Source organism: Papio anubis, chromosome 9 (assembly GCF_008728515.1).
Source record: "Papio anubis isolate 15944 chromosome 9, Panubis1.0, whole genome shotgun sequence".
Lineage (NCBI taxonomy): Eukaryota > Metazoa > Chordata > Mammalia > Primates > Cercopithecidae > Papio > Papio anubis.
This window is the reverse complement of record NC_044984.1, coordinates 43,978,181-43,989,610: the sequence shown is the minus strand read 5'-3', so window position 1 is coordinate 43,989,610 and position 11,430 is coordinate 43,978,181. Positions and strand designations below refer to the sequence as shown.

The 11,430-nt window shown below is 46.1% G+C and overlaps 1 protein-coding gene across 1 annotated transcript; it reads left to right on the top strand.

Annotated features, from left to right (window-relative positions):
- The first annotated feature begins 561 nt into the window (after positions 1-561).
- LOC116268867 (eukaryotic translation initiation factor 1-like) lies at positions 562-1,451 on the top strand. Its single transcript, XM_031650450.1, has 2 exons — positions 562-819; positions 1,138-1,451. Exons 1-2 carry the CDS (start codon positions 707-709, stop codon positions 1,364-1,366), a joined length of 342 nt encoding a protein of 113 aa, XP_031506310.1. The 5' UTR covers positions 562-706; the 3' UTR covers positions 1,367-1,451.
- The last annotated feature ends 9,979 nt before the right edge of the window (positions 1,452-11,430 follow it).

The following is an 11,430-nucleotide window of genomic DNA, read 5'->3' as shown; positions in this document are numbered from 1 at the left end:
TTAGCCAGGATGGTCTCTATCTCCTGACCTCGTGATCCACCCGCCTCGGCCTCCCATAGTGCTGGGATTACAGGTATGAGGCACCGCGCCAGGCCGAGTGTACATATTTTCTTATGGAATTGGATTATGTGACCATTTCTCTCTCTCCTTTTTTTTTTTTTTTTCTTTAGATGGAGTCTCACTCTGTGGCCCAAGCTGCAGTGCAGTAGCTCAACCTTGGCTCACTGCAACCTCTGCCTCCCAGGTTAAAGCAATTCTCGGCCGGGCGTGGTGGCTCACGTCTGTAATCGCAGCACTTTGGGAGGCCGAGGCGGGTGGACCACGAGGTCAGGAGATCGAGACCATCCTGGCTAACATGGTGAAACCCTGTCTCTATTAAAAATGCAAAAAATTAGCTGGGCATGGTGGCAGGCGCCTGTAGTCCCAGCTACCCGGGAGGCTGAGGCAGGAGAATGGCGTGAACCCGGGAGGCAGATATTGCAGTGAGCCGCGATCGCGCCACTGCACTCCAGCCTGGGCGACTGAGCGAGACTCCATCTCAAAAAAAAAAAAAAAAAGCAGCCCAGTCACTGAGCCGCCGCCGAGGACTCAGCAGCCTCCCCCTCGAGCCCCCTCGCTTCCCGACCTTCCGTCCCCCCTGCCCGCCTTCTCCCGCCGCCGCCGCCTTCCGCAGGCCGTTTCCACCGAGGAAAAGGAATCTTATCGTATGTCCGCTATCCAGAACCTCCACTCTTTCGACCCCTTTGCTGATGCAAGTAAGGGTCATGACCTGCTTCCTGCTGGCACTGAGGATTATATCCATATAAGAATTCAACAGAGGCCGGGCGCGGTGGCTCAAGCCTGTAATCCCAGCACTTTGGGAGGCCGAGACGGGCGGATCACAAGGTCAGGAGATCGAGACCATCCTGGCTAACACGGTGAAACCCCGTCTCTACTAAAAAATACAAAAAACTAGCCGGGCGCAGTGGCGGGCGCCTGTAGTCCCAGCTACTCGGGAGGCTGAGGCAGGAGAATGGCGTGAACCCGGGAGGCGGAGCTTGCAGTGAGCTGAGATCTGGCCACTGCACTCCAGCCTGGGCGGCAGAGCGAGACTCCGTCTCAAAAAAAAAAAAAAAAAAAAAAAAGAATTCAACAGAGAAACGGCAGGAAGACCCTTACTACTGTCCAAGGGATCGCTGATGATTACCATAAAAAGAAACTAGTGAAGGCGTTTAAGAAGAAGTTTGCCTGCAATGGTACTGTAATTGAGCATCCAGAATATGGAGAAGTAATTCAGCTACAGGGTGACCAACACAAGAACATATGCCAGTTCCTCGTAGAGATTGGACTGGCTAAGGACGATCAGCTGAAGGTTCATGGGTTTTAAGTGCTTGTGGCTCACTGAAGCTTAAGTGAGGATTTCCTTGCAATGAGTAGAATTTCCCTTCTGTCCCTTGTCACAAGTTTAAAAACCTCACAGCTTGTATAATGTAACCATTTGGGGTCCGCTTTTAACTTGGACTAGTGTAACTCCTAAAAGCAAAAAAAAGAAAAAAAAAAAAAAAAAAAAAAAAAAGCAATTCTCCTGCCTCAGCCTCCCAAGTAGCTGGCACCTGTAGGTGCCTGCCACCATGCCTGGCTAATTCTTGTACTTTTAGTAGAGACAGGGTTTCACCATGTTGGCCAGGCTGGTCTCAAACTCCTGACCACAAATGATCCACCTACCTTGGCCTGCCAAAGTGCTGGGATTACAGGCATAAGCCACCACGCCCAGCCTATGTGACCATTTCTCTGTATCAGTGTTCTTTACATTTTTGCTTATCACCTAAAAAAAAAAAAAAAATTAAACTATGTAAATCCAGTCATTTTTAAGTTGATATCTAAAACTCTTCAAGTTAAGTTTAAATAGGGTAAAAGTTGAGGCAAGAGGATCACTTGAGGCCAGGAGTTGAAGACCAGCTGAGACCACATCTCTACAAAACGTAAGAAAAAAAGTAGCTTTGCCTGTCTTCCCAGCTACTCAGGAGGCTGAGGTGGGAGGACCTCTTTAGCCCAGGATATATATGTGTATATATAAATACACATATATAGTATATGTGTGGAGATATATACTTATGTAGTGTTAAATAATGTAATTTTAAGCATATTGTGGCCATGCATGGTGGCTCCCACCTGTAATCCCAGCACTTTGTGAGGCCAAGGTGGTAGGATTACTTGAGCCCAGGAGTTTGAGACCAGCCTGGGCAACATAGCAAGACCCCATATCTACAAAAAAATTTAAAATTAGCTGGGCATGGTGGCATGCATCTGTAGTCCCAGCTACTCAGGAGGCTGAGGCAGGACAATCACTTGAACCCAAGGGACAGAGGTTGCAGGGAGCCAAGATCATGCCATTGCACTCCAGCCTGGGTGAAAAAGCGAGACTCTGTTTCGAAAAAAAAAAAAATTAGCTGGGCACGGTGGTGCATGCCTATAATCTCAGCTACTCGGGAGGCTGAGGCAGCAGAATTGCTTGAACCCAGGAGGTGGAGGTTGCAGTGAGCTGAGATCGCACCACTGCACTTCAGCCTGGGCAACAAGAGCGAAAATCCGTCTAAAAAAAAAAAAGTTTGACTTACCATGTTTTTTCTTTTGTTGCTTGTGCTTGTGGTGTCATATCTAAAAAAGCATTGCCTAATCAAAAGTAATAAAAATTTATCTCTGCTTTCTTCTGAGTTTTATAGTTTTAGCTCATATATTTAGGTCTTTGATCCATTTTAATTTTTGTGTATGGTGTGAGGTAGGAGTCTCTATTAGTTTCTTAGAGCTGCTTTTAAACCACAAATTGAGTGGCTTAAAACAAAAGAAATGTACTGCCCCATAGTTCTGTAGGCTAGAAGTCTGAAATCAAGGCTTTGGCAAGTTTGGTTCCTTCTGGAAGTTCTGAGGGAGAATCCATCCCATGCCTCTCTTCTAGCTTCTGCTGGTGCTGACAATCCTTGGCATTCCTTACTTACCTTGTAAACACCACTACAATTTCTGCCTGTGTTGTTACCAGGCATTCTCGCTATGTGTCTATGTCTTCACATGGCCTTCTTATAAGGACGGTTGTTAGATTTAGGGCCCACTCTAATCCAGTATTTCCCCATCTTAACTAACTACATTTGCAAATATTCTATTTCTAAAGAGGACCATATTCTGAGGTTGCAAATGGACACTCAATGTTGGATAGGGGGACACTATTCACACAGCAGAGTCCAACTACATTCCTTTGCATGTGAATATCCAGTTGTCCCAGCACCATTTGTAGAAAAGACTGTCCTTTGGAGCACCTTGTTATAGCCTAGCGAGGGTGGAAGTCTAGGCTCCCTACTCAAGTCTTGGTGATACAGGTATGGGTGGGGTCACAGTTCTTTCTGTAGCACTTGGCTGGAGTACAGGAGTTGTTATATAAAGTTTGCTGTCTTGCTAGATTGTCCCTTTCCTGGTTCTTTGGCTAGTGAGCAGGTTTTCGTTTTTTGTCTCACCCTTTGGCATTTTTGGATTGTCAGCTTCTTCAGTTCCAAGGCTTCGAGACGTAAGGTAGAAAGAAAACCCAGGAAACTCATCACCGTGTTGTTCCTTGGATCCCCAAGATCCTTAGCTTGTCTGCTGCCTTCTCTCCATCTTTCAGTCTTCTTTTTTCTTTTTGAGACAGAGTCTCACTCTGTTGCCCAGGCTGGAGTGCAGCGGTGCGATCTTGGCTCATTGCAACCTCCACCTCCTGGGTTTAAGCAATTCTTCTGCCTCAGCCTCCTGAGTAGCTGGAATTACAGGCACACGCCACCACATATGGCTAATTTTTGTATTTTTAGTAGAGATGGGGTTTCACCATATTGGCCAGGCTGGTCTTTTAACTACTTACCTCAAGAGATCCACCTGCCTCAGTCTTTCAAAGTGCTGGGATTACAGGTGTGAACCATCATGCCCGGCCTTTCTTTCAGTCTTCTTATGTTTGTTTTATACACAATGTCCAGGGTTTTTAGTTGTATTTAGTGGCAGGAATTTGGGAAGTATGTCTACTCCACCTTCCCAATGCACTGAATTTATAAGGCAATTTAAGTAGAATTAGCATCTTTGTAATCTGATACTTCCAAATACTACATGTGATATATCTCTCAATATATTAATCATAATATCTCTCAATAAAGACACTATTTTCTTGCAGATGTCTTGTTCTTTTGTTGTTATTGTTGTTGGTGTTAGTGTGAAAGAAAATAGAATCTTGGGACCCCAAACTCACTATGCCAAAGGGAAGTTAAGCTTGAGAGCTGAATTACTGCATTCCTTTTGTTGCCAGATAGCTGTAATTTCACAATCCTGTGTCATAGCCTCATTTCTTCTACTCCCTTTTCATATGTAAAATCTCAATTTACTGAGGCTAATCAGAGCCTCACATGAATATAACCATTTGCTTCACTACCTACCCTACCTACCTTTTTCCCCCTCCTGCTTGCTCTTTCCCCTTTAAATAATGAAGTTCCCTGCCAGGTATGGTGGCTCACACCTGTAATTCCAGCACTTTGGGAGGCCAAGGTGGGCAGATCACCTGAGGTCAGGAGTTTGAGACTAGCCTGGCCAACATGGTGAAACCCTGTCTAAAATGGGTTTTGGGAACTCTTAAATTCTAATCGTTTATATGTAAATTTTGCAGACAATTTTTGCATACATGTCATGATGTTACCAGTGGAGGGTGTCCAGGTCCTTGGCATCTTGAACAAAGAATTGGACAAAATGTACAAAGTAAGGAAAGAATGAAGCAACAAAAGCAGAGATTTGTTGAAAATGAAAGTACACTCCACAGGGTGGGAGCAGGCCGAACACAAGGGCTCAAGAGCTCAGTTACAGAATTTTCTGGGGTTTAGGGTGTGGTGGCTCACACCTGTAATCCCAGCACTTTGGGAGGTCAAGGCGGGCGGATCACCTGAGGTCGGGAATTCAAGGCCAGCCTCACCAACACAGAGAAACCCTGTCTCTACTGAAAAATACAAAAATTAGCCAGGCATGGCCCGTGGCGGGCACCTGTAACCCGGTTACTCAGGAGGCTGAGGCAGGAGAATCTCTTGAACCCAGGAGGCGGAGGGTGCAGTGAGATGAGATGGCGCCATTGCACTCCAGCCTAGGAGTCAGAGCGAGACTGTCTCAAAAAATAACAACAACAAAAAATAAATAAATAAAAAAGAATTTTCTGGGGTTTAAATAACTCTCTAGAGGTTTCCATTGGTTACTTGGTATACACCCTATGTAAATGAAGAGGATATGTTTTGTCATAGCTGAAGTGTTTTCATTTGATTTAGTTCTACGAAGTCCTTAGGTTCCCTGCCTCTAGGCCCTATTCTCCTGCCTCAGTGAGTAGTGCAAGGTTAGAGATAAGCAGGTCCTTGCATGTTTGTGTGTTTCCACAGTGTCAGGTTTTTATTTATGCTATTGCGATCACAAAAGCCAGGAGCTACATGGAGTTCCCAAGGAGGCAATCTCCTCAGTACTGTTATAGTAGGTAGCTAGTCAGGCATGAGCAGGGCAGGAGAAGGCTCCCTGCACCCACCAGGAATGTCAGGTGACCAATGGTCAGGCAGTTGTCACACTACCTATCTAAAATAATTGGTCACAGCCAGTACCAGGGAGAGGCAGTTTCCTAACAGATAAACACCTGAAATTGGTAATCAGCAGCTTCCATAAGATCTAAGGAACTGGGCGAGTGGCCTCAAGCATGCACATTAAGAGGCAAAATGGAGGCGTATGACCTTCCAGAGCATTCCACCAGAAAAGGGAAGAAAATCACAGGTGAGTATGTTTACAACTCCAGTAAATACACTGCGCATGCTCATCTCCCAGGCGCTAGTAGGCCACCGTGCATGTGGGCAGCTCACCCTAAGGGAAGAAAAAAGGGAAAACAAAACACTAGAAGTAGGCCAGCATATAAAATCTTAGGTCTGGACCGGGCGCAGTGGCTCATGCCTGTAATCCCAGCACTTTGGGAGGCCGAGGAGGGTGGATTATTTGACGTCAGGAGTTCAATATCAGCCTGGCCAATATGGTAAAGCCCTATCTCTATTAAAAATACAAAAATTAGGGCCGGGCGCAGTGGCTCATGCCTGTAATCCCAACAGTTTGGGAGGCAGAGGCGAGCGGACCACGAGGTCAGGAGATGGAGACCATCCTGGCTAACACCATCTCTTTAGTAGAGAAACCCTGTCTCTACTAAAAATACAAAAAATTAGCCAGGCATGGTGGCAGGTGCCTGTAGTCCCAGCTACTCAGGAGACTGAGGCAGGAGAATGGTGTGAACCCGGGAGGTGGAGCTTGCAGTGAGCCAACATCGTGCCACTGCACTCCAGCCTGGGCGACAGAGTGAGACTCTGTCTCAAAAAACAAAACAAACAAAAAACAAAAACAAAAATTAGGCCGGGCACGGTCTAATTCCAGCACTTTGGGAGGCCGAGGCGGGCAGATCACGAGGTCAGGAGATCGAGACCATCCTGGCTAACACGTTGGTCTCAAACTCCTGACCTCGGCCTGGGCAACAGAGCGAGACTCCGTCTCAAAATAAATAAATAAATAAAATAAAATAAAACAAAAATTGAAAGATTAGCCAGGTGGTAGTGGTGTGTGCCCTGTAATCCCAGCTACTCGTGACACTGAGGCAGGAGAATCGCTTGAGCCTGGGAGGCAGAGGTTGCAGTGAGCTGAGATCGCTCCACTGCAGTCCAGTCTAGGTGACAGAGTGAGACCCTGTCTCAATAAATAAATAAATAAATAAATAAATAAATAATCCTAGGTCCAAGGTGAAATGGGGCACTTCTCCTTCAAGTTGCCCACTTGGGTCTCTTCCAAGTGTTCTTTCCTTCCTTTCGTTCCTGGTGTAAAGCTTTTTAATAAACTTTTACTCCTGCTTTAAAACTTGCCTCGGTTTCTTCTTCTGCCTTATGCCCCTCAGTAGAATTCTTTCTTCTGAGGAGGCAAGAATTGAGGTTGCTTCAGGCCTGTATGGATTTGCTGCTGATGATCTGGATACCTGCCACGGCTAACAGTACTTCCTGTTCACTCAGTAGTCAGAGCTGTGTGCACACAAACCAGTCAATATTGTAAACCATATATAATAGTAAAATTAATCAATATATAAATGTTACAAGTTAAACATTCCACGATAAAGTAACATTTAACATCAAGAGGAGAAAGAGATAGGAGAAAGGGTTAAATAACCAGTCCAAGGGGAGCAAAGAAGAAAAGGAGTTCTGTTTTGGGCCAGTTGGTCTGTCAGTCTTGCGAGGAAGAGTCTTTGATGTGGCAGAGCCTTCAGAGGCAGATGCCAAGTTCTTATCACGAGTGACTGACCGCGAGACAATGTCAGTTAAGATGACCATTTCAAGCTGCTGAAGGTCTCATCTTTTTTTTTTTTTGAGATGGAGTTTTGCTCGTTGCCCATGTTGGAGTGCAATAACGCGATCTCAGCTCACTGCAACCTCTGCCTCCCGGGTTCAAGCGATTCTCCTGCCTCAGCCTCCTAAGTTGCTGGGATTACTGGGTGCCCGCCGCCATGCCCGACTAATTTTTTGGATTTTGAGTAGAGACCAGGTTTTGTCATGTTGGCCAGGTTGGTCTCGAACTCCTAACCTCAGGTGATCCACCAGTCTCGGCCTCCCAAAGTGTTGGGATTACAGGCGTAAACCACCCATGCCCGGCTATTTTATTTTATTTTATTTTGACTGAATCTCACTCTGTTGCCAGGCTGGAGTGCAGAGGCGCAATCTCGGCTCACTGTAACCTCTGTCTCCTTGGTTCAACCGATTCTCCTGCCTCAGCTTCCTGAGTAGCTGGGATTACAGGCACTTGCCACTACGTCCGGCTAATTTTTTGTATTTTTAGTAGAGACAGGGTTTCACCATGTTGGCCAGTCTGGTCTCAAACTCCTGACCTCAGGTGATCCGCCCGCCTTGGCCTCCCAAAGTGCTGGGATTACAGGCGTGAGCCATCGGGTCCGGTTGGTCTCATCTTTTATAGTCACAGAATCCTCTAGTGAGAACTGATAGTGGAAGAGCATGCTTGTGTCCTTAACTGGCTGGATGCATCTTTTTAAAAACTTTGTTTATTAAGCAAAGCATCTCATCCTTGTTGACAAAATGCCCTATGAAATATAAAATGGGCCAGGCACGGTGGCTCAAGCCTGTAATCCCAGCACTTTGGGAGGCCGAGACGGGCGGATCACGAGGTCAGGAGATCGAGACCATCCTGGCTAACATGGTGAAACCCTGTCTCTACTAAAAAATACAAAAAACTAGCCGGGCGAGGTGGCGGGCGCCTGTAGTCCCAGCTACTCGGGAGGCTGAGGCAGGAGAATGGCATAAACCCGGCAGGCGGAGCTCGCGGTGAGCTGAGATCCGGCCACTGCATTCCAGCCCGGGTGACAGAGCGAGACTCCGTCTCAAAAAAAAGAAAAAAAAGAAATATAAAATGGAGCCTGGGAGCGGTGGCTCATGCCTATAATCCCAGCACTTTGGGATGCTGAGGACGTGGATCACCTGAGGTCAGGAGTTTGAGACCAGCCTGGCCAACATGGTGAACCCCCATCCCTACTAAAAATACAAAAAAAATTAGCTAGTTGTCTTTGCGGGCACCCATAATCCCAGCTACTCAGGAGGCTGAGGCAGAATTGCTTGAACCCGGGAAGCAGAGTTGCAGTGACCCAAGATCACGCCATTGCACTCCAGCCTGGGTGACAAAAGTGAAACTCTGTCTCAAAAAAATAAAAATAAAAAAATGAATGGCCATGTGCAATGGCTCACACCTGTAATCCCAGGACTTTGGGAGGCCGAGGTGGGCAGATCACGAGGTCAGGGGTTTGAGATCAGCCTGACCAACATGGTGAAACCCCATCTCTACTAAAAATACAAAAATTAGCCAGGCATGTGGCACGCTGTTCAAGAGGCTAAGGCAGGAGAATTGCTTGAATCTGGGAGGTGGAGGTTGCAGTGAGCTGAGATCATGCCATTGCACTCCACCCTGGGAGACAGAGTGAGATTCTGTCTCAAAAATAAATAAATAAATAAAAATAAAAATAAAAACATAAATACAAAATGGAGTATTTTTCTAAGATGACGTTAGTTATGTCAAGAGTGCACTGTACCATACATAACTATTCTGTAAGGTTTTTTTCTGACACTAAACACCAATTCTCCAATTCTCTAACACAAATTGGGTGTCAAACAATCATTCGATTCTCTTGGCTCAATTCCCTAAAATTGCCCCACTTTAAGTGCCAGTCACAAGTCCCTGTTTGCCACCGAACAGTTATAAATTCAAGAATACCCGCCAACCTCCCTCAGGTTCAATAATGCATTAGAACAATTCACGGAATATAGGAAAACACTTTGCTTACACTTAGCAATGCGTAAAGGATATAACTCAGGAACAGCTAAGTGGAACAGATGCACAGAGAAAAGTATGCCCTGGGTGGGGGTAGAAGGTAGAGGAAATTATGGAGTTTCCACGCCTTCTCCTGGTTGGCACCCTCCTAACACCAAGTTTTTCAACAACTATGAAGCTTTCCATACCCTATTATTTAGGGGGTTTCATGAAGCTTTCTTTTCTTTTTTTTTTTTTTTTTTTGAGACGAAGTCTTGCTCTTGTCCCCCAGTCTGAGGGAGAAGATCTCAGCTCACTGCAACCTCTGCTTCCCAGGTTCAAGCAATTCTCCTGCCTCAGCCTCCCGGGTAGCTGGGATTACAGGTGCCTGACACCACACCCGGCTAATTTTTGTATTTTTAGTAGAGATGGGGTTTCACCATGTTGGCCAGGCTGGTCTCGAACTCCTGACCTCAGGTGATCTGTTGCCTTGGCCTCCCAAAGTGCTGGTACTACAGGTGTGAGTCACCGTGCCTGGCCAGAGTTTTCACTACATAAGCATAATTAAGGCTTGACCTTTTGGTGATCAAACTCAATCTCCAGTCACCACTTCCCTCCCTGGAGGTCTTGGGGAATGGGGCTGAAATTTCTAACCCTCTAATCCTGGCTTGGTCTTTTCATTCTGAAGCTACTTAGGCCCTCTCCCTCCATCTCAAGCCCCTCAAAAGCCATCTCAGGCCCCTCAAAAGCCATCTCAGGGTTGGGCATGGTGGCTCACATCAGTAATCCCAGCACTTTGGGAGGCTGAGGCAGGCAGACAACTTAGGCCAGGAGTTCGAGACCAGCCTGGCCAACATGGGGAAACACTGTCTCTACCAAAAATACAAAAATTAGCCAGGCAGGTGGTGCGCACCTATAGTCCCAGCTACTCAGGAGGCTGAGGTACGATAATCACTTGAACTGGGAAGCGGAGGTTGCAGTGAGCTAAGATCACTCCACTGCACTTCAGCCTGGGCAATGAGTTTCTTTTGAGATGGTAAAAAATGTTCTGGAATTAGAGTGTGATGATGGTTGCACAAGTCTATAAATGTGTTAAAAATCACTGAACTTGGCTGGGCGTGGTGGCTCACGCTTGTAAACCCAGCACTTTGGGAGGCCGAGGTGGGCAGATTACGTGAGGTCAAGAGTTTGAGACCAGCCTGGCCAACATGGTGAAACCCCATCTCTACTAAAAATACAAAAATTAGTTGGGCATTGTGGCACATGCCTGCAATCCCAGCTACTTGGGAGGCTGAGGCAGGAGATTCTCTTGAACCTGGGAGGTGGAGGTTGCTGTGAGCCAAGATTGCGCCATTGCACTCCCGCCTGGGCAACAAGAGCGAGTTTCCATCTCAAATACACAAACAAAAACCAAAACAAAACAAAAAACCACTGAACTTTAGCACTGTCCTGGGTTACAGAAAAAAATTAAAAACAAAACACAAACCCTCCACTGAACTGTACACTTTAAAGGGGTAAATTTTCTTCTTTTTTTCTTCCCCAAGGTGAAGTCTTGCTCTGTCACTCAGGCTGGAGTGCAGTGGTGCGATCGCGGCTCACTGCAACCTCCGTCTCTTGGGTTCAAGCAATTATCCTGCCTCAGCCTCCTGAGTAGCTGGGATTATGGGTATGTGCCACCACACCCGGCTAATTTTTTAAATTTTTAGTAGAGATGGGGTTTCACCATGTTAGCCAGGCTGGTCTTGAACTCCTGACCTTGTGATCTGCCCACCTTGGCCTTCCAAAGTGCTGGGATTACAGGTGTGAGCCATCGCACCCGGCCTAAAGGGGTAAATTTTACGTAATCTGAATTAAATCTCCATAAAGATGTTTAAAAATAAAAACTGGTAAGTAAAGGGCAAAAATGAATACTCCTATATCCTACATGAGTCTTAATTCACCATTTTACTTTAGATTGACTTTTTAAACATTAATTCTAAAAGTAATGCAAATAGATTTTTAAAAAACTGTTGGTCAGGCACAATGCCTCATGCCTGTAATTCCAGCACTGTGGGAGACCAAGGCAGCAGCCTAAGGCCAGGAATTTGTGAC

Excerpts from the sequence above, each read along its gene's own strand:
- LOC116268867 (XM_031650450.1), top strand. The coding sequence starts at position 707 with ATGTCCGCTATCCAGAACCTCCACTCTTTCGACCCCTTTGCTGATGCA. Across the intron at positions 820-1,137 it reads CATATAAGAATTCAACAGAG|AAACGGCAGGAAGACCCTTA; the intron begins GCCGGGCGCGGT and ends AATTCAACAGAG.